The sequence below is a fragment of the Plectropomus leopardus genome, chromosome 10 (genome assembly GCF_008729295.1).
Source record: "Plectropomus leopardus isolate mb chromosome 10, YSFRI_Pleo_2.0, whole genome shotgun sequence".
Classification (NCBI taxonomy): Eukaryota; Metazoa; Chordata; class Actinopteri; order Perciformes; family Serranidae; genus Plectropomus; species Plectropomus leopardus.
This window is the reverse complement of record NC_056472.1, coordinates 3,187,191-3,211,231: the sequence shown is the minus strand read 5'-3', so window position 1 is coordinate 3,211,231 and position 24,041 is coordinate 3,187,191. Positions and strand designations below refer to the sequence as shown.

Sequence of the window (24,041 nt, the reverse complement as noted above, 5' to 3'; positions counted from 1 at the left end):
GTGCCGCACTGTCGGTCTTTGTCATCTTTTCTTCCACTGATTCAGCATATTGAATCAGTGTTTCATTGGCAGTTCAGCTCAGCACACGAGAACAGAAAATGAAATGAGGAATATAAAAGAGAAGGTTAAAATGAAGAGGTAGTGAGGTCGAAACAAACTTGTTCTATTAGGTAGGATTGTTTTTCTTCAGCCATTGAGCTCTTTAGCAGAAATGTTTCCTGACAGTTGGAATATTATTCACAAGCACACGGTCAATTTGCTTTGTTCTTTCAACATTTCAGCGTTGTGTTGTTAATGCGCTAACTTGCGTCATGACGGTCTTCCGGTTTCCCTTTTTTAATGACAGTTACAAATGACCGCCATCTGCTACTATGGAGGTATTTCCTCTCACAAAGGTGAAGAACATAAATGCTGGTTGGCCATTGGTTGTGGTCTTTGTGGTGCGTTCATGTGCAACTTTTTAGCAGAGACACAGGCGACGTGACGCCTTAGTCGGCTTTGTAACTGCTAGTTCTTGGTGTGTCTAGGCCTTATAATCAAGAAAACAGTCTAACATCAGTAGAAAATAAACTGTAGTCATTTCAACATATTGACCAGGGGAGACACACATTTCAGCCAGGGGAAAAACATTGCTGAGAACATAAAAACCCGTTGAGAGGCCTCCTTAATGTGTCTTATTAAGAGGGTTTTAATCTGGAGAATGTAGGACCCTGGGAACACAGATACTAAGCTTATCACTCACATGAACAAGTTGGTCCTGGGTGTCATACTCCTTGGTACAGCCCTCCCAGTGGCAGTTGGTCTCATATATGGCCTCTGGCTCCTGTTTGCACTCATCTTTGTCCAGATCATCGCTCAGGTCCAAGATCCCCCCACTGTGGTCCTGAAGAAAGGGTACAGCACTTTGTCAGACCAGATGTGTGTATCCGTCTTTTATCTGAATCTGTGGTCAATATGTTCCAGAAACATTCTGTTCTGTTTTGCATCTCTCTTATCTTATCTGTTTCTTAATCATAATGAGTTGTTGCTTGATATCAATGCATGGCAACACCTCTTGTCATTGATTAAAGCTGCATTTTTGTTATCTATAATCAGTTAAAGCCAAATTTGCAACTGCAGTTAAAAAGGGGAGTATTTTTCCACTGTAAGTAGCTGAAGCTCTAATAGAGATATCTAAGTGACAAAAAAAAATAAAATAAATAAATAAAATCCATGCAGGTAATTAGGATTTTTTGAAGGTCATAGAGTAAATTCTTCAACAGAAGGATCGTGGTTTGGAATGTGTAGTGCAACCTGGGTGACTAATATCTAATGTTGCATTTGTTTTTTGTTTTTCAGGATATAAGATTCTTTACTTATGCCACATAGTTTTAGATTCTCTTGCCTGAGAGGATGGTGAGATGGGCAGCGGACCCTCTGCTTCTGTCTTAACCTTTGACCTCTTGGTAGTCAATGGGTTGACTGTGCTACTCACTGCTGGGTCTCCACTGGCATTCTGAAGGACAGATTAGGGCAGAAACAAGGTTGAAGAGACACTTTTCTTTTAAGTAGAAAATAAGCAGAATAATAACAACAAGAGTATGCACTTGTGGAGTTTCTTGGAGAAAAATAGGTTTTCGTCATTCTTCTGACTGGACTTGGGCGGTATCACTGTATTACTGTATACCAGGGTATTAAAAAGGTATGTTTTTCAATGCCGTCATATATACAGTAGTGCACAGCGAGCACCACCAGAGTTCAGTCTACAGTCTCTACTGGAGGAACAGGCAGCCGAGCTGAAAGACTGAGCTCGAGCAAGAAGTTACGGCCAGCAACAGCAGATAGAGACTATGGAGAATGACTAACGCCAGCGATACCCCAGCGATATTTCAAGAGGGTATGGAGGTATGAAAAATTTGAAGACGCCCAAGTCTGTGGGCTAACTTTTGTCATTTATGCATATCATTTCTAGGAAATGACCAACAGATTTTAAACTTCTCTCCATTTATACCAACATCCATCCACTGACCCAACAACCTACTCATTCATAATCTATCAGTGAATCATTCCATCACTCCTAACATACCAACCTTTCATCCATCCATTAGCCCTCCCACTCATTCCCCTATTAATTTATCCATCCGCTCACTTTATTAAACCGCCAGATTCCATGAAGTCACCTCATGTCAGCGGCGGAGGGGGATCAGATAACCGAGCCAAAGAGATACCATGCAATTGTTTTTGGCTCGATGGCCAGTTGCAAAGAGATGTGTGGAGTCCTTGTTGCACCAGGCGCAGCAGCCCATAAGTCAGACTAGGACCCGCCGCCGAGACTAAACAGTTTAGACTGCTCTATGATCGCCAAAGCCGCAAGGAAATATGAAAGAAGAGAAGTTATTGCCCTCGGTACAGAGGGGGAAGGCGGCAGGGTTTGGGGGGAGTAGGGGTCTTTGATCTGCCAACAGTTTCTTTAGACGACAGAAAGACAAAGACACACAAGGCCTGTTAAAGCGCTAATGGAGATGAAGGAAAGAAAAGATATTAAATGTAAAGCAGCTGATGAATTATTGTGTATGTGTGTGTATTGAAGTTTGTTGGAGCGGGTCCAACATTGGAGGGGGTCTCCTAATCCCACCCAGACTTACAGTGCAGTTTGGCATTTCTGGGGGCCTTGATGATTCATTCAGCTGGCCAAACACCAAAAGGGAAATATGGTTCTGATCACTGCTGAAATTAAGCTGAGTGTGTGTTTGTGTATGTGTGTGAAAGGGGGGGGGGGGTGTCATGTTTGTGCGGAAGTGTATGCATAAAGGTGCATGTATACAGTGTACTCTTGGATGCTCTTAGCGTGGTTCAGGAGTGCTGAAAACGAGCTGGAGGCAGCTGATAGCAGTGTGAGGTGGAGTGATTCACGGAGTGGGGAAGTTTACATTACATTACGCTGTGGTATATACAGTGGGCTGATAAAGAGAGACGGAGGAGACAGTAGGAAGTAAGACAGATGGAACTGGGAGGGAGCCTCCTGCATATTTCTGACATGAGACAATTTATAAAAAATACTTCATTCATGACAAATTGTAACTTTAGGCTTCACTTCAAGTATAGGCCTTAACTGTTGACAATTTAGACCATAGATTGATTATTTTGTAATGCATGAAGCAAAATGCCTAACATGTTGATTCCAGCTCCTCAAAGATGAGTTTTTGTCCATTCAATATACTCTTTTAGAACTAGCTGTATTTAGAATGCCTGTTAAAGGCGGGATATAAGGCTGCTACGCCGCCTTGCCATTTTGTATATATGTATGTATATATGTATATTTGTACAAATGTTATTGAACTGGATGATGTAAATCACAATAGTGAAATGAGTCATTTAAAAAAAATATTTACTGATTCACAGACATCTCTTTCCTGATGTAAGTCAATGGGGATGAGTCTTTCTTGACTGTGGGATTCATGTAACTGATCCGCACAGGTCATTCCACTTTTGGCAACTACGTTGGGCGGCTGTGGCTCAGAGGTTGAGTGGGTCGTCCTCTAATCGGAAGGTCAGTGGTTCAATCCCCAGCTCCTCCGGGCAACATGTCGAAGTATCCTTAGGCAAGATACTGAACCTCAAATTGCTCCCGATGCTGCGTCATCAGAGTGTGAGTGTGAGTGTGTGTGAATGGTGTAGCAGGTGGCACCTTGTACGGTAGCCTCGGCCACCAGTGTGTGAATGTGTGTGTGAATGTGTGTGTGAATGGGTGAATGTGGTCAATAAGACTAGAAAAGCGCTATACAAGTATAGTCCATTTACGAAACGAAAAAACAAAACAAAACACCAGATCTGTTAATGCTTCGTGGGCAGAATTAAGTATATACCCGTCCGCTTCCTGTCCTACAGCCAAACCAATAAATTTAAAATGGTAAAATAAAATGTGCATGGACAATATAAGGCTGATTGGTCCAGTACTATATGAGATCAGCTCCGGATAGACACACTGAACAATGATCCCCTGCAGGCTTATACTCTCCCAATAACCTCCCTCCAAAACAGAAATTGGCGAACATGAACATGATGTCAGACTGAATGAGAAGGCAAATCAAAATTGCAGTTCAGTCTGATCACCAGGTTATGGAAAACTGCCAAAGAGAAAAAAAGAGAGATGTCTCCAGAAAACAAATCAAGATATCCTTGTAAAACTGTGATGTCAATACTCGCAAAATATCTGTATAGCTCTGATAGACATTTATGAACCTTACATTGTTCACATGGTCAGAAATCAGATCTGTCACTTAAAAGTGAAAAATAACCCATTTAGTTGAAATATTTGAGAAAGTGTCAGTATATTGTTTACATTACACATCCATAAACGTAATCTACGGACAGAAAGATTGGAAGTGGAGGTGTAGATGCCATTATATCTGTGCACGTTATACTTATACAAGTGTAACATCTGAAGGTATAAATACTCTCACTGTTACCTGGTTTGTCTCAGAGTTGGAGCTGTTGTGGGAGGCGGACATAGGTGAAGCAGTGAGGGGGTGTTGGCGAGCCGAGAAGGAGGATGGCGATGGTTGAATGAGAGGAGGCGTGTGGCCGAAGGCGTTGAGACTCCTCTGCTGGGACAACAGCTGCTGGTATGCCACGGGGTTGATGGGATGAGGGAAGCTGAACGAAGGACTGAGCAAGAAGGAAGAAAGAAGTTATGAATGGAGACTTCTGTCCAGTGGCTAACATGCAATGACTTAACCCACACTTGAATCATTAGAATGAGTCCCAACTGATGCGCACCAAATTGTCCTTTTTTTGCCACATGGGGCCTCACTGCCAAATGATGTTTTGAGCTAATACTCACCATGTGCTGTGCTACTAGCATGCTAACAGGATGCCAGTAGAATGCTTTTAACATATGGTGTCACCTCACAGTGTAAACTGCCTACATACTGATATTTTTATGATAATACAATAGACTGTATATACAGGTGGACGACATGACAGTTCCCCAAAAGTGGAATGTTATAATCTGGATTGCCCCCTGGTGTCTGACTGCAGTATAGTTCCTAAGGTCTGTCCCTCCATGTTATTCAATGGACACAGGCCAAACTAAAAACTCAAAGTACACGCCAACTAAATTTTTCCCAAAGATGATTTCTGACACTGAAGGTAGTTCTCATTACCCTGATGTTTGTTCAAGTGTTTGTTTTTATGATAAGTTCGGTTTTATCGAGTTATTAAATTCTACAAAAAGGGCTTTTCCGCCATGATTGACGGCTGTGACAGCCAATCAATGCGTTCACATTCAATTGTGTATTTTTAATAGTTTTTGGACAACAATGTAACTCTGTGGCACAGAGGAATAATAAAACATTTGAAAAGTATGGAATATCTTTTCTTGTTCTCGTACCTAAAACCAGGGTACTCAACCATTGGGATTTTATAAAAAAGGGGCTGTAGGACACCCAAACAACAGTATCTCTGCTGACTGGCCAACTGGCCTGGATTTCAACACCTTAAACTGCAAATTTCTCAGGTGCTGGACAGGTTGGATTTGTTGCTTTAATCAGACTTCTAAATTCATCACTCCTAAGGGTTCTTAACGGGCATGACTCGCAGATAATGTCAAAACTAACAAATACTGAAAATGTACCCATCCCCTAAAGGATTTTGGCCTTAAAAAATACAGAAGGGTACCAAAAGGGTAGTACTTTTAAAAGTATATGTGTTTAAAATACTACTTATCATTGTCAATGGTAAATCTGTTTTTTGGATTTCAGTAAGAGAATTACTGAAACTAGATACCAACAGTTTTGCTTCATTAAATACTGTTGCAAAATCTGGCAACCCTCTGCAGACCATGCTTTTGTCATGTACTGTATCACAAAGATATTATCTCAACAACTATGTATTCTCAAGTATGTACTATATGCCTGGGAATGTGCATATATGCTTGTTTGTAATTAATGGATATGTATGCATGATCACTGTTTGACTACCTGATCCCACCGACTGAAAGGTGCCCATAGGAACTGCTGGCAGCCGAGCTAGAGCGGGAGTTGTTGATGTAGGCCACCAGGGAGTTGGGTGAGGTGCGGATCATGGTCTGCAGGTCAATGCTGGCATCTGACAGTGGGGAGATAGACAGTGCCCTTTTCCTGCTCAGTCGGGGTGTCAACCGTGGGCTGGAGAAACGTGATACTGGACACAGACACAAAGAGAGGCAATATAGACAAATGAAAAAGAAATCAACCGCATGCTAAACTAGAATTAGTATTAATGTCTGTGAAAACTGGATGCTTTACATACATCTTCCCCCCGAAAGCACAGAATATTGACACAATTTTTAAGCACATTTTCAAGGTGGACACCCAAGATTAGTGTCACCAATACAGTATCGGACCTTCTGTTCATGAGATATGATGATGAGTTAAAGGTTTTTGCAGAACATTATGACCTCACAGTGAAGCTGGCTTTTGACCTTTTGGAATAAAAACGTCATTACTATCTTTTTTCAGCCTTGGATAAGCAGGCGACAATAGATGGATAGATGGACTTATCTTTATATACTATAAGACATTTGTTTGAAATTTTGACACAATTAGCATATGGATTATTGAGCTTTGGCCAAAAGCATGTTTGGTGAGGTCAAAGTGAACTTGACCTTTGATCTTGAATTACTAAAGTCCATTCTTAAGTCCAAGTAGAGGTCTGTGCCAAATTTGAGGAAACTCCCTAAAGGGCCTTGTTGAAACATTGTGTTCATGAGAATGAGAAAGAAAGCGCTGCTGGAGAGAAGGATATCTGGAGTGCCTTGCTCAGTCTGCTGCCCCGAATATGTAGACGACGATAGAAAAATGGATGGGTGACTGGATGTTCTTGAGAAAACATGGTAATGAGAATGAGACGGATGCAAGTTGGCCATCACCCCTTGACCATTAAAATCTGATCACTTCATTGAGTGCAGGTAAACGTTTGTGCCAGATTTGAAGAAATTCCCAAGGTGTTTTTGAGACATTGTGTTCACAAGAATAAGACGGAACATCACCGTGAAAAAATTGATTCAGTTAATTGTTTAGTCCATGTGAATATTTGTACCAAATTTGGAGAAATTTTTTCAAGGTGTTCTTGAGATATCGCGTTCATGGGAATGGAGCGGATGGACAACCTGAACGCATAGTGCCATTGACTTGTCTATTGCCAGTGCGGAGGCATAAAAACATATGTATGATGTCTTATGTGTAGTATTAAAAAGACCTCAGACTCTCCTGTCATGGCTCAGAGTCAACAGATTGGAGTACTAATGTGTAAGTACCTCATACTACCTGGCCTCAATGGAAGCCAGCAGTTTCCCCGGCCCATGTTCGAAGTAACATTCAGCCCGAAGCATTGTAGTGGAGGTCATAGCCATGCTAAGCTACACTCTATCTCCTCCATCTCACTCTCTCTCAGACACATACACACACGCACACGCACGCACACACACACACACACACACACACACACACACACACACACACACGCACACACACACAGCTATTTAAAATTCGCATCCTCTTATGCATAATGAATTGCCCCCAATCATTCTCAGTAATTACCCCGATAGCAATCTCTTTCAGACCGCTGTACTTGGGCAAGTTAAATGGAGGCAATTTAAACAAATTGATCTCAGAATACCATTAAAAAGAACAAGTCTGACTCACAAAGGTAGAGTTCATGGCCTTCTTTTAGACCTGGTTGTTGCTCTATTTACTTCTCATAGAAAGCGCAAGAAAAACGACGGGGGGAAGTACTTTCCCATGGAGAGAGAGCTATTTATTTTTCCATACATACTGATAGTCCATCATTCACGTGTATTTATTTCTTTTAAATGTCACAGGCTCCCACTCTCACAGAGACAGATGACTTGCTTGGGACCAACAGGTGCTGCTTCACAGTGTGAGGGGACAGAGAGCAGACCTGGCAATGTGTCTTTGTACACGCGTGTAATTAGCTCTTATAGCAGACATCATCAGAGGCGCGAGAGGCAGGAAACTCATAATAGGCCCATCACGACTCACCTAAGCACACGTTTGCTGCATGTCACTGCTGTCAATGTGTAACCAATCCCCAACTCTTGGCTGGTGGGGCTCACAACCCCTTGAGCAAAATGAATCCAGGCACCGCCATAATCACCGTGCCAGACCTACAGCCATAAAGCAGGATCTTACTTCCAAAACTATTATGTTTGGAGGTGGCGAGTCGTAAAGCCGAGGCATATGCACTTAGTTAAAAGGCCCCCGGGACGGTAGACGGCAGACGACAGTAGTGAAGGGCTTGGGAAAAAAAAAAAAAAAAAAAAAAAGGCGGAGATGATAGAGATGTGTATGAAAGAGTTGGCAAAAACAACAAACGGTCCACAGGAATTTGCCTCTTTAGGGATAATAAATAAATGTGTCATTGTTGGTTAACCCTTTAGAAACTGAGTGAACTGGCTTGATTTCTTTTGGGAAGAAGGCAATGAGCAACAAAAGAAGAGATTAACCCCAAATTAGCAAGAAATTTGTAAAAAATACAACAAAAATTATCAGAGGATTGATTAAAAAAACAGGAAAGTTGAAAAAACAACGACAACAAAGGTATGACCTGGAAAAAGTTCTTAAAAAATTCGAATAATTTTGTAACATAATTTTAAAATCAATTATGAGAATTAAAGATATAAAAGGTTTCTAGAGCTATAGGCAACTTAGATGTAAGACTTTTTTAAGACTTTTTTAATGTTTCTAAGGTTTGACTCCCTGACGAAGTGTGTTTTTAAGATTCATCATGACCATGCCGTAGAAATAAAGGCGTTTTAACATTTCGAGAGAGTGCCATGGAGTTCTCTTTCTTATTTTTTAAACATGGGTGTTATTGGTTCCACTATCCTCATGTTGTGATCTTAATGCAAGAGCCATTTGAGAAATTATCATTATTATTATTATTATTATTATCATTATTATTATTATTTTTAAAATTATTTTGAGATTTTAAAATGCAGTCGAAGAGTTTAAATAACCTTCTTCCCTTGTCTTTGCATTTTTAAGACATTTGATATAATGCTTTGGGTTATTTTAAAACCAATTAAAACCTTATTTTTATGTGAATAGATTCAATGCCTTTGTAAGGATCACCAGGAACCCTGGATATAGTTTTTCCCTTGCTTTTTTCTTTTTTCCCTAGACATTTTCTGTACTTTAAAAAAAAAAAGAACTAAAAAAAAAACTTCTAATCCAAGTATCTCTTGCAATTCTTAAACATTTCTCACCAAATTGCTCATTGCACCCCACCGGTTTGTGAAAGAAATCGCACCACTTTGTTCAAAATTCAAAGGTTTACATACTTGCAAAAGGCATCTGAAAACTGCACAAGAAAAGTGATGTTGCTTCAGGTTTCAAATGGGAAAAGACATTGAGGAGTAGGGATGGAGTAAAAGATACACAACACAAACACACAAACACACACAAAAAAAAAAAAAAAAAAAAAAAAACATGGATGGGTGGAGAGGCTGGCAATGAATGGGGAGATCATTCTGATAAGCTGTGCTCTGCTCTGCACACGTTGTGCAGCTGCAACAATTTTTGCAGCGAGGCGAGCTTGCCGTGTTGCTAACAGATTTAATGGGAGATACATGTATTAATATTCCCCTTTATAAAGCAGGAAACAGCCTTGCCTTGCAGCTTGGTGGCCTGCTAGCCTGGCGCCTGCCTCACCCTTCTGGGCACTGTGCCCAAATCCCCGCCCTCTGCCTCCATCATCAAACCACCCCCTCCATCCATACATCAACCTCAGCTCAGAAAAATTCGTAATGCCTCCGGCAACAAAGTTTATATGCCTATAATGTCCGTTTTTCTAAAGGTGAGGTGCAGACAAGCTAGTTTTGTTCAGCTCAGGGTTGTCACAATAGATGTCATTGGTCTAAACTAATTTTACTGATTTCACACAAACATGTACTCACTACTCTCACCGCTTGGTAAAAGAGTGTTTTATAGGTGGCGGTTATAATTGAAAGGGTGAGCAGGTTCCGGCAGGGAGTGAGAAAACAGATGTTGCACAGGCCATGGCGGCACAGCAGTATGTGGTAATATGGCGTGTGTGTGTGTGTGTGTGTGTGTGTGTGTGTGTGTGAGAGAGAGTGTGTGTTTCTGTGTGGGACTGCATCGTGGGCTGGTTGTAATTGTGGGATCTGGATTTATATAGAGGGTCATAATTACAGGCGTTCCAGTGCACATTGATACAGTTAAGAAAAAAAATATATTAAAAAGGATGGGAGAGAAGAGTGTGTGTGTGTGTGTGTGTGTTATGATTATTTTAAGCATTTGCCTCTTCTGTTTTAACTTTGTGGAAAATGAAAGCACTTTAATTGGAGGGTTGTGCTAATCCCCTGGAGCAGCTAGCTCTTGGTGTCACCGCGGCTTTGAGCACATGGAGCGCCTTCTTGCAGGCTACGCAAGAAGGCTACTTCCCTAATATGGCAGAGGACAAACATGACCAAGTCCTTTACCTTTATCTCATTCTATGACTCAGCATCTTAGCATCTGCTAATTTTGTGCACACTTGAAACAAATTGCCTGATTTGATCGGTGATGATGCTGAGGTTGGTCACAGACAAAAGGAGAAGCTTTTTCAGATAGAAACGATGAGATGGACGTAGCAGCAGGACACAGCCTCTGTACATGGGGCACCCGCTTTATCCACTGAGCTGCCAGGCAACCTGTATGTCACAACTTAACAAAAAGTAGAAATGATGGGTGCTGAGTACTTATATTTTGAATTTCTTCCAAAAAAAAACAAGGCTTTCACAATACATAAAATCATTATGTAAGCAAAGTCCTGTACCCGGCACCCACCCTCCGGCTTGTTCACCTTGACCTTGTCTGGGGTGAAGAGGCCTCAGCAAAGTCCCACTCCATGATAACACCGCCCTCATTACTGCAGTTTGTGCTTGTGCCAGCAGGGCCCCAGGCCTCCACATCTTCAGTTAGCAGAGCCACCCCACAGGCCAGTCAGAGTTGAAAAATGTTTATTTTCCTTGCTAAATCTCACTAATACTAACACTGTGAATTTTATTAGCGAGGGTGCTCGCGCTGAATCCTCTATGAGCCCCCAGTGTCCAGGCCAAAGCCACCGTTGTGTTGCCCGTGTGTTTATGCGCACACTTCCACCCATGTGCTCACGAACCAACATATAGTTAAGTGTTTGTGTATGCAGTCTGAGGGGACTGCACCCCCCCCCCCCCCCCCCACCCCCCCCCCCCCTCCCCCCACCACATCCACACAGTCTGAGGGGACTGCTCAGCCCACCCAGCGCTTCCATACCTGCTCGCTCACCTACTCCTCACCACCACATCAGTACACAAATCTATCTCCCTCATTCCCTCTGCTGCATCAACACTAACATCTTTTTACTCGAGATGGCAGACATTTACTTTGGCCGCTGCTTTTGTCGTGGGAGCTTCAGCGTTTTCCCGCAAGCTGCTCTGATATTTCTCTGCCCACCCAGCCCTTCCATACCTGCTCGCTCATATACAAACAGCCTTCTCAATGCCGCCCAATGTCAAACACCATAATGTGACTTTATTTATACTTACAGAAGTGGTGGTGTACCAATGCTAACTGTGCTGTCATGTCTTTTCACTCATATTGGAATTAATGTCTCTCTGTCTTCCTTCTACCAGGGTGCAGAGACCAGCAGAGCATGGGTAAATGGTTTTACTTTTTTTTTATCCTTTCCCACTCTCTAAACAGTATGTGGAAAGACTTTTCTGATAAAAACAAAGGGCATCTAGTCTAGTCACCTCTTCTCGTATTTAGTTCTAAATGTTTAAATCATGTTTTCAAATGTAGAAGTTTGAAACAAAAGGCTAATGGTGCTGTAGTCAGGTGCAAGATTAGTGTCACCAGTTCAGCATCTAACCAAATGTTTCTTCTTCTGCTTCTGAGCTCAGTTCAGTAATGGTCAGAAAAATGCTTTTGCAGAGCATTATTGTATCGCAATTAAGTTGACCTTTGACCTTTTGGATATAAAATGATTTCGCTTCATCATTTTATCTGAAATTCTGACACAATTAGTGTATAAATTCTTGAGTTAACCACAGGTTATGTGACATCACAGTGACCTTTACCTTTAATCACCAGACTCTAATGGGTTCAGTCTTGAGTCCAACTGGACACTTCAACAAGGCATTCTTGAGATATTGAGTCTACAAGAATGAGATGGATGCACGGTCACAATAACCTTGACTTTTGATTAACGAATTCTAATAAAATCATTGTACATACTTCAAATAAACGTTTGTGCCAAGTTTGACGATATTCCCATAAGGGGTTTTTGAGATATTGTGTTCACAAAAACAAGACTGATGAGGTCACAGTGACCTTGACCTTTCACCTATGACCACAAACATCTAATCATTTCATTTTTGAGTGTAAGAGGACGTGTGAGAGAAATTTGAAGAAATTCCTCTGTAGGAAATCAAGCCGATTAGTCAATCCGCAAAACAAAATCATACTGATGCAAATATGATTTAAGAAATATTTGAACCAGCTTTTTGATTTAAGAAGAACTGATATGATCCTAAACCCCTGGCTGGTTTAGACTGTCAGATAGAGAGAAAGAAGACAGTAGTAGTTAATGACTTGTTGAGGTTTATATTTGTTTAACAGTGTGTCTTTGGAGTGAAATGTATTTTTGTTGTTTAAGCTCTGTTTGCTGATCTTAGTCTTCATGCCACTTTATTCTAATAAGGACAGGAGATGACTAATGTGTGAAAAACAAGCCAGATGCCGACTTACAGAAGCAGCCGAGCGTTTCAGCGAGGCCTTTACAGCCGCTGCTAACACCGTGTTTGTCTAGCAGTCTTGTCCATCACAATGTCATGTGGCAAGTCTGCTGGAGGAAAAGCCAGCAAGCAGGTAATGGATCTTTACACAGCAGGAACAATCAAACAGCCATTTTGCTGGGTAGATCTATGGCGGTCTGTAGCTGTGGAATGGCATGATGTTTAAACGTTTTAGTCCATATATAAAGGAGAGAAATTCCTGTGTTTAAGTGTCCGACTTGAGGCATGCCCAACAGTAAATCCTAAAATTCATAAGTGGAACAGTAAGACCTGCAGCACTGATAAATCCCCTGACGCATGAGTTCACAGCTTTTCCACCAGTGCACCTCTGCACAGCAGCATTCAGTGTTTCATGGTTCGACCGTAAGCCTTGCACTTCACTCATCCAGAGGATAAACACGGGTAGGAGGGGGCAGGCGGGTGAGAAGCCATACTATGGGTTCACTGAAGGCCCCAAGATTTTGCGGTGGGTCTGCTGAATATTAGTGCATAAATTGATTTTTAATATGGGTTGTATCTGCACTGCCTTCCAAAACTAACGGTAAGGGATAAGGCACATATTTGCCACCTCTGCCACTCCTCCTCCTCCCACGCTCTGGCAGTAAATGAGGTCTTTGATTCAGACTGAGGCTGCCCGCGATGGCCATTAGCTGGCCGCCTTGGTCAATATGGGCCCTGTGTCTGGAGGCCGCAGTGGAAGAGCCTCCAGACTGGCAGAGTGGCCCAAACCTGACCACATCACTCCTAGCGTGGTAGAACACTAAATAAAAGCTGCCGGGACGGTGGCAGCGCTGCGTTGGTGAATGAGGGAGGATGGGGGCTGTGGCTATTTGAGCAAACAGCCTCGCCAAACAAGTGTGGGCAAGGCAGCACGGCGGCGGTCAATGAGGTGGTTGGAGGTAGAGGAAAAAGGGGGGAGGAGGAGGTCCCTTAACTCCCCCTCAACTAACCTGTTAAAAGTGAGCTCCTTACCCGGAGAATAGAACCCCAACCCTGAACGTAGAACCCTTTACCCAGAAAGTAGAACCCCTAAACCTGAGAACAGATCCCCTAGCCCTAAAAGTGGAAATTACAACCCCCCAAGTTTTCCATTTAACTCTAAATGCAGAACCCCTTACCCTGAAAGAAAAACATTTTACTCTGAATGTAAAACTCCTAATCCTGAAAGTAGAACCCCTCAGAGTTCTGCTTCCGTTTCAGCACCACTCTGTTAACTAGGTAACTGAGGTCATTTAAAAGATTAATTGCTAAAAGCATCTAGCATCTCTCTGCTGTGTTCTCCTTCCTGTGCTTGAGGATACCTGTATTGGCGTCTTGCAGTCACTTCTGGGAGTGTGATGCTGTCAAAAGCATGGGGCAGCTTTTTTTTTTTTTATTTCTGTGTGGGTGGTTGGACAGGATGAAAGAAAGTGCGAGTGTTCCTGGAGCAGGGCGGGCGTCCCTGCCAGGGGGAGTATTTGATTATCAGGCATCGAAAAGGCTGACTTTCACGGACAGTTTTCCACTCTGTGCGCTTTCTGTTACCCATTCATAAGGGCTGAAGGTTTCTTGGATGCGTTTCCCTCCTGAAATCAAACGTCTGTTCTGGTGCCTGACCGTCATCTTGATAGAGGGCCGGGGCCCTGACCGGCATGAAAGAACAGGCCTGTCTCTGTGAGATTGTGTGCAAACACGTGTAAGAGTTTGTCAGCATTTGCCTGCCTATTTGCCTAGCTGTTAATTTTTGTGTGTGTGTGTGTGTGTGTGTGTGTGTGTGTGTGTGTGTGTGTGTCAGTGTTAAGCCGCCTCATCCCTGCCATTAAGTGGACAGCGCATGCGGCCCGCGAGGTTAATCCCTGCCTTAACTGCATGACACAGTGAGAGCCGACTCAAAGTTCTCAGGGTTACACTCTCTCACGCTGCCCTTTTTAATGCTTCCCCTGGATTTGTTTTGTCGGATGTTACTCGTAATAACAATAGAAACACACCTGAAACACCCTCAGAATGAGAGACACGGTAGTAACGTGTTTTTACGAGCTCCTGGCCTTGGGGCTTGTGGTGTTTATGCACCCTCAACTAGCCCCTATGCTACGTGTAAGTCCAAAGAGCTCCAGCAGCTTTGATGTGGTGAACTCTTCCATGAAAAAGCCTCAAGAGGAAGAATAAGAGGATAGTATCAACATGCCTGGTACTGAGAACAAAGGCCAAGATGGCTGTTAATTCTGTCTGTTACTCTTGTACCAGCGATGAAAGGCATGCATGTGCTTTAGTGTTACTGGGATGGGAGTTAATTAGAGGTAATTAATCATTTAGACATGAAAATATCAAAGTGACACACTAAGGATAACACATCTCTGGAATATTCTGTCCATCTGTCTTCTATTTTATGATGTTCAAATGCTTCAGGTGTAGCCTGGCATCGTCAGACCAAATTGCAAGTTCGTCTGGAACATCTCTGTTCCTCTTGCCTCTGGATGCAACAGAACAGACCTACAAGCATTTAGAGAACCGAAATGCAATAAAGCGATGAGCGATGGATAAATGAAAACGGACCACAGCGTGCAGATGCTGCCCTCAAGTGCAGACACCTGTATAAAATGTGGAATGGTGAAAGGTACCTTGTACCATTGCATTTGGAAATGTAACCATATACAAGAATTTCAGATAAGCATAATTAACATAATCTCCAATATTATAGACAAAGAAATCCTGATGCACATGGAGATCTGTATTCTGGGACCTATTCCAGAAATGGTGGCCCCGAGAACTCATGAAAATAAGCTGTTGAACCTCTCTTTCATACATACAAAGTGTCTTATTGCTAGACATTGGAAAAGTGCTCATTGTCCATCATTGGTTGGTATGGTTAGCCGAACTCTCCCCCTGCATAGCTGCTGAAAGGCTTACATACACAATCAAAAGAAAGAGTCATATCTTCCATAAGATATGGGATTTATTCCTCAAATTTTTGGAATCAAGACCATACCCTCCCTTTATTTCTTTTCTTTCTCTTTTTTCCTTCTTTTTTTCAATGTATTTTCATGTGTTTTTTAATGATATGTAAATATGTACCATACATCTACGCACATGGATGTAGACAAGTAATTTACTGTCATTATTGGTAGTATCATTTGTCAATTACTATTGTTTTGTTATTTACCATCAATGATGTCTCAGAATTCAGGGAGGAGGGAGGAGGGAGGAGGGAGGGAGGGTTATGTTGTTCAAGGGTGACCCACAATGTTACCAATTTATGCTATAAAAGAGATGTAATGTGTTAAAAATTGAAAATCAATAAAAATATGTGTTAAAAACTTGAAGCTGACGTGAAGCTGTTTTTGTGTCAAAAGGAACCTGTTTTATTCTCACCATCCACGGGGCTGATGTAATCTGGTAGATGAGCTGCTGCTGCTGCTGCGGCCGCTGCTGCACTGCTCTGCATCAGCAGGTCGCCGTAGGGGCTCCGCTGGCTGGCACTAGCCATCAGGTGGTAGTACTCTGTGGGGTTGGCCCCTGGTGGTGGAGGAGGGAGACTGAACAAGGCACGGTCCTTCAGGTGTTCGTGGGTCACTGCAGAAGACACAAAAAGGTAATTTATTTTTCCTACTTGAAAGAAAAATCAAACTGAGATAACTTCATGGTCTGCTTATCCTACAATCTTCATCACTTTTCTTTTCTTTCACAAGTATTTAAACCTTTGAAACCTGGGCAAAGTGGTGCAGTTTCTTTCAAAAAACATGGAAAAAAAGGGAATAAGCAACTTTGTAAGAACTGTTTCACAAATTGCAAGACACTGGCACATTCAGAAAATAATTTTAAATACGGTAGGGAAAAATGTCTAGGGAAAAAAAAGGAACAAGTGAAAAACAAGGGAAAGGGAAAACTATATATTCATCATCGTAACACATTTAAATCATGTTAAAGACTTTTTAAAATCATATTAAGCATTAAGCAACCAACAGGTCATTACCTTGTTGGTTTGTTTTTCTTTTCTTTTCTTTTTTTTTTTTTTTTTTTACTAATTTTCCAGTAACTTTCTCGTACTTTTTTTTTTACTAATTTCTGGCCAACTTTTGGATCACTTCTTCTTCCACTGACTTGATTTTGAAAGAAATAAAGACAATTTGCTCAGAAGTTAACTAATCAGAAGGCAAATTCTGTCAAGCAACACCTGCTAGTGTTCCAGTACAGTGGTAGAAACGCTAAAGTGATGCTAAAAACATTTTGACAAGTCAGAGCGGCCGAGCAAAACACATTTAGATTTTGCCATTTGACGCAGTCCTGGACGGAATGACAAAAAAAGACAAGCACAGAGAGGCTGCGAGGAGGACTCGACAGAGGAGACGAGTGATCTGCTTTACAGATTTGAAGATTTGTGCTTGCGTGCATGCCCCGGGGCATGAGGCTTTTGATAAAAGATGTCTGATGTCTTTGAGGCTTGCTGGGTTCTGGGAAAATATCTCTGGGGAGTAAAGGAAGCAGAGGGAGAGATGGAGCAGGGCAGAGAGAGGGGGGCTACAGAGGGAAGGAATACCACATTCCTGCACTCCTCTGGTGTTGTGTGTGTGCACTAACTTTGACAGGCTGAAGTCATACACAAAGTGCAGGTGCACGCCGATGCACACACTCATAATGCTGAGGAAGCCTTGAACGCTGCATGTGCAAAGGTAATATTGACGTAAAGTGTGTTAACACCTGCACCCAGTAAAGCCACATTTAAAAGTGTCAGGAGCTATAAGAGTGAGAGATGGATTGTTTTTTCTCTTTCCTACATTGACTGCACCCGTGTCCCCCTTTCCTCCAGGACAGGGGTGTGGATTATTATGCATGCTGGTGGAAACAGGGGGGAAGTGGGGGGCTGGGATCACTGGGTGGAGGCCAAGTGGGATATTGGGAGAGTAGTGCCACAGCCTCCCCCCACCCCGTCGAACAGACACATGCACCCATGCGCACACAAAAACCAAAAATATCTGGATCTATCAGAATCCATTAGGCCATGGCTGTGGTAACAGTGTACAGGCAGTGTGTTTGTGCTCCAGCAGCAGCGACCCAGGCGTATTCCTTTGGTTTCTCCATGGCTGCCAGATCATATTACCACCTCCGCAGAGTAGCATTTTGTGTCTGAGTGTTTGTGCGTGTGTGTGACCTCACTTCTGAACACAGACGATGAGACACAGCAGCTTCACCTCAACTGGTCCCAATGAAATCACACTGGTAAAAGGCTAATACTCTGCTACACACAATAGTTCAATAGATTGTCAAGAAACAATACTAAGGCTATGTCCGAGTCTGTCCCCTTGTTCACTCAGTTATTTCCTCCAACATAAGAAACATTAAGCGGTTTACTCTGTAGAAGAAGAAAATTGAGATTTTGGACACATATCATTTTGAGTTGGAATTGCAATGTCATTTCCCACTAACGGCCAAAGTGTCAAAAACTGCAGTTGTCCATGATCTCCAAGAGCGAGTCAGTACCAGTAGACCCACATGTTAAAATGCGCAACTTTACAGCAGGGGGCAGGGGGGTTTACATAACTGACATTTGCTATTGAGGCTTAAAATTATGCATAATTAGGATGAGCCCCTTTGACAAGTTGATACCATGGCAATAATGTTGGTAAGGTCATGAAACCCCAGACTGACAGAGTATCGTAGCTGTTGCAATTTCAATTTGTTTTTGGAAAATTTTCTCTTACCTCAAAAAAGCAAAAATAAGAAAAATATTGGTGAATCCTAAAAACCAATGGGTGTCTAGCAAAACGAGAACAAATCCAGGCGATGAGCAAAAATAAGAGTAAATTTGTTCGTATATAGTTTCTTGCATGAGGCCCAATGTTAAAGCAGTAACATTCAGAGTACATTTTAACTGACCTACTTTTACTTTTAGTCAAGTAAAATCTCTTTACAGCAAGTGTACTTTTACTTACTAAAATATTGTGATGCTTTTTCCACTTCTGACTGTACATAAACAGCTAGGGTTTCACAAAGAGCCTTCAACAGATGCCTGGCACCCAGGTATCCCTATCAGAGGTTTACACATGCTCCACTGAGCTCCGTGGTTCCACAGGCTTTATTTATGTTCTGCAGAGCTGCACAGTGCCCTCCATTTGGTGCCATACTTCCCTGCCACTTTATCAGTGACAGCATCTCTTCCGCATTGCTTCTCTTGAAAGGCGGGGAAGCATTAGTTGCCAGCAGCGTGTGCTCTGTGATTTATTGATGCTGGGTGCAGGCCTATGGCTCCTTTCTTCTACAACCTGTTGTTTGAACAAGGGTAGCGAGGACAGGTCTGTCATCGTGTCAACTCAATAGTTCAGTGTGTTTTTTTTCCCCTGCTAATTTTCATAGTTTCTTCTGCCCAAACATATATACAAAGGAGCCGGTACGTTGCCTGCACCGCAAAGCATATCCCTCATACACCCGCAAATCACCAGCATGCACACACATGCGAAAACACCAGAACATGCTTGATGAAAGGTGTGCTTCAGTACCTCATGTAGGGGAATGTATAAGGTGCGAGACTAATTATCACCGCCGCTTAAATAATCAACTGTGTAAACTAAAGCGTGCATGCGGTGAGCTGCAGCCAAGCAGACAGAGTCAGTTTATAGTGAACAGGATACATAAATTCTGAACCCGCTCAACTCTAATCTCACCTCCTTAATGTTAACTGGTCAAAGCAGCTGCAGAATAGCTGCCATGTGAAGGATTTTCCACATCACTTGCAGTTTATTTGTCATATTGTGTACATTGCATACAGCATAAGAAGACTGAGGCGGAGTGTTTTGGAATGGGAGTGTTTATGGATGAACACATGTGCCTGGGCACTGGAAGTCTTTCACATATTAAGCATCTATACGAGCGCAAGTCAATGACAGCATGTAGGAAGTATCTTTCGTCTCACATGTTGTTCCAGCACTTGCCATAAGTTAATAAATGTACTTAATTCCAAAATATGTGTATAAACATGTATTCTTACAGTCTACAACAAATATGTGTTTGGAGACAAACACATTGTTGTAAACAAAAGAAGATGATTCTCCAATTTCACTACACAAATAACCCCAGCAGAATGAGGTAATGCACTTCAACAATGGTTCTGAACAACCATTTAAAAACAAAAAGGAATTTGCTTGATAGCTGGAGTTTGTCTTCATAAAGCCATTAATGGTGGCTAGAGCAAATATAAGTCAGGGCTAAAATACAAAGTTCTAAGTTATATATATATATATAGTTATATATCAATATCACTATCATCATTTTATTCTAGTAGATATTTGCGTGTAATTTTGTCATAACAAGCATATGCATTATTGAGATATGGCCAAAAACACATTTTATGAGGTCACAGTGACCTTGGCCTTTGACCACCAAATTGTAATCCTTTCATTTTTGAGTCCAAGTAGATGTTTGTGCCAAATTTGAGGAAACTTACTCAAGGCCACCGTGAGATACCATATTCATGAGAGTGAGATGGACACAAGGTCACAGCTACCTTGACCTTCGGCCGCAAATATCTAATCATTTTCCATCCCTCAAAGTGTTCTTTAGATATTATGCTCATGAGACTGAGATGGATGCAAGGTCACAGTGACCTTCAATGTAATCAGTCCATTGTTGAGTCCAAATGAAAGCTTGCGCCAAATTTGTATAAATTCCCTTAAGCTGTTCTTCAGATATTTGAAATCACATCAAAGAAAATGAAATGGATGCAAGGTCACTGTGGCCTTGACCTTTTACCACTAAAATCTAATCAGTCCATAGTTGAGTCCAAGTAAACGTTTGTGCTATATTTGAAGAAATTCCTCAAGGTCTTATTTACATATTTGATATTACATTGAAGAGAATGAAATAGATGTAAAGTCACAGTGACCTTGTCCTTTGACCTATGACCACCTGACCACCAAAATTTAATCAGTCCATTGCTGAGTCCAAGTGGAAGTTTGAGCCATATTTAAAGAAATTCCCTCAGTGTGCTCCTGAGGTATCATATTCACGAAAATGAGACAAAGGAGGTCACAGTGACCTTGACCTTTGATCTATGACAACCAAAAAAAATCAGTTAATTGTTGAGTACTAGTGGACGTTTGTGAGAAATTGAAAGCAATTTCCTTGAGGCTTCCTGAGATATGATGTTCACAAGAATGAGAAATGGGGACGTACGGATGGACAACCCGAAAACTTGGATATTGCCAGTGTGGAGGCATAAAAAACATGGAGGAAATGCTATAAAAATCTCTACACAGAGATGATGATTTACAAAAGAGTAGTCAAATAGGTCATGAGCCCTGTGTAAAAATTTCAATTTGTGTTACTCAAGTGGGATGCTGCTGTTCAGGATTCTTTATAGTGTTATAGTGGTTGAGGTTATGCTGTAACATTAAATGAATGTGCTGGTAGGGTTAATCTTACCTTCAGCAGGGCTCAGCCCGCGGGCTGCTGAGATCATGGAGAGAGTGGGACTGCCATGTACCGAGCGTAGGTAGTGCTCCATGTGGGGGCTGACGTAAGGATGTGGAGGGCTGAACGGTGACTCACCCGTCCCAGGCGCCGCGTGAGGTGATAGACGGATCAGGGAAATATCTGAGATGACTGGACTGCCCGTCAGTCCTGGAGGTCTGTGAAGGAGGTAGGGAAAATGAGAGTGATGTCAATAAATGATGCTCAGAAAGATGTGGTGGGGGATGGAAGTGAATGGAGAATGAGGGTCATAGATAAAAAGAGGGACAAAAACAGACAGTGGGAAGTGGAAACAGTGAAGATCTCCTTTGCTAATTTGATTACTTGCATCATGTTCACTTATCACTGTGAGTGATCTTCATTGGTATGTTCATAGACAAGCCTTAACTTCTGTGATTCCACAAAAGTGTCTGCATTCTCAATCCACTTACACCCTTTCCCCTCCCCGGTTCCACAGCTAATACATAATAATCCCCTTTTGTTCGCCTTCTCCTATTAAGCCCCAGAGCTACAGACAAGTCGAGACCAAGGGCTTTCCATTGCAAGGCTACCAGGAAGCATATCTGTTTGGGTGGGCATGGGCATGGTCTCTCCCATCACGCATTACACGGTTTATGACAAGAGAGTGCAACTGGATGCTCTGAACCTAAGGTAGCAGCCTATAGCCGCCTCTGACATGAAAAGTCAGACGTTCTCTGACAGCCTGCCGCTCACATCAGGCTTCACAGTAAACATGTCATCTCTGAGAGGTAATTGGCAGCTCTGCTCGCAGACAAGTAGGTGTTGTAATTCTCTGTAGCCCCGAGGGGCTGAACTCTTGATAAAAATGTCTGCTGGCCGCTGGCAGTGGCACAACCCTTTGAAGGGGCACTAGTACTTGTGTCGACCTAGTGTGCTTTGGCTCTGATAAGAGGCCTACCGCTCCCTCGGTGTGTGGTAAGAACACCTGGTAGAAGTTCAGCTCAAAGACTTAAACGGGAGGAATGATGACTAAGAGAGCAAAGGCTGAATAACTGAGTGGGTTGCTGTTTTAACAAAAAACAATATATTGCCAGTTGCAGGGATTCAAATTAAAGTGGACTTTTAGTGGAAACTGCTCTCTGGTTGAACAGACAGGTAGATTACAGTGAAATAAAGTGCCTGCATACAATTTAACTCCATCCAGGGGGAAAAATTATAAGGCAATGCCTAGCTGATTTTTCAAAATCACTGAAGACAAACTAAAGAGAGAATGATGGATTTGCGTGAAGTCAAACAAAAATAAGAAACCTATTGTCTTTATAAAAGTCTGTGTGGCAACAAGACATAAAACAAGTATTTCATCTTCATAGAAGAGTAGTAACTGTAAATCACTAATCAATCTATACATTAATATATCTGCATATACTGCCTTTACACATATAAAAAGTTCTAGCCAATACAAATATGTATGTTGACATATTTATGTATTTGTTTGTATGTATTAATGTATGTTATGTATATACCTATGTATGTAAAATGGTTTGCACATATGACATATGCTCCTTACTCTCAATTACTTACTCTTACTAAAGACTCCTCCCAACAAGGCAAATACAAACTAATTTTAAATTGACGTATGACATATGATACTATAATTGTAAATATAATAAAAATAGACATGTATGTTGAAAAATAAGACGAACATATACAGAATAAATGTACTTGCTTTGTTTTCATAAACTTGCATGGATCAAATATATATCCTTAATATATATGGTCACAAGATATAACACTGTATAAACAATCATATAGATTTTTCATATGTGCACACATATGCTTACATTGTAGACATATAGGTTATGTACATACAGTATATCTTGCCATATATCCAGAGGATGCCTGCGTGAAATAATATATGGCCTCATGGGTAACATACATGCACGTATTACTCCTGATATAGGGACATATGTGTCATATAGTATGTTTCCATATTGGAATCTCTCTTAAGAAAAAAGGAGGAAGACAAGAAAAAGGGTTGAGGTGATTAAACTTTAAGGGGAATGAGTGGACTGATGACTCACTGCACTGCTGTCAGTAAAGTAGAGGAGGCCCTTACACAATGAGCCTGAGTAAGACATGAGTAAACTGTTATGCATTGGTTCATCTTTTCAAAATGAAATTCAGGTTTGAGGTTATTTCACTGTCAACATTTCTACTCAAAATGTTTATATTCCTGGCGGTCATTTTGCTCCCATGTTTAGCCTACGTGTTTTGAACTGACAGAATGAAGTGACTTCATGCTGGCCCTGTTGGAATATGTCAGAGATTAAACACTACTTTCTCCACTTCATTCCGTCGCATATTTGGCAGCCATTCTTTTATAGAAAATATGACCACAGTGGCATTCGCAAACAATGCGATGTAATTAAAATAACAGAACAGCTGCTTATATGAGCGCCTGAGAGCAAAGGGTGCCGAAGCTGACGCTTAAACAGCCTGATGGCTGTGGTGAACACATGAGGGTTTATAAGTGTGGTTTTGATTCTTGGCAGCAACAACTGCATGCATACGAAAAGAGTGGAAGGAGAAGTTCATGTATGAATGTCCAGATCACACTGGCTGGTAACATGATTCACTAATGTAGGCTTGGGCAGTATCACAATATAATGTTAAACCAGGGTATTTAGATACCCCGAAGGTATGTTTTTCAATAGCATCATAAATACAGGCGCTACCATTTCTATTAAAATCATCGTAAGTAGTGCACAGCATGCGCCACCAGAGCTCAATTTCCAGTCTACTGGTGGAACAGGCAGCTGAG

The 24,041-nt window shown here is 41.8% G+C and overlaps 1 protein-coding gene across 1 annotated transcript in view; it reads right to left on the bottom strand.

The window, feature by feature from the left end:
- The window catches only part of gli2a (GLI family zinc finger 2a), a 113,472-nt gene that overhangs the window by 14,283 nt on the left and 75,148 nt on the right, over window positions 1-24,041 (bottom strand). Inside the window, exons 4-9 of the mRNA XM_042494559.1 lie at window positions 21,212-21,417; window positions 16,169-16,369; window positions 5,961-6,162; window positions 4,449-4,647; window positions 1,385-1,495; window positions 743-883 (exon numbers count right to left, since the gene is read on the bottom strand). Of these exons, the coding sequence (XP_042350493.1) occupies window positions 743-883; window positions 1,385-1,495; window positions 4,449-4,647; window positions 5,961-6,162; window positions 16,169-16,369; window positions 21,212-21,417 (1,060 nt within the window). The remainder of the gene's footprint in view (window positions 1-742; window positions 884-1,384; window positions 1,496-4,448; window positions 4,648-5,960; window positions 6,163-16,168; window positions 16,370-21,211; window positions 21,418-24,041) is intronic.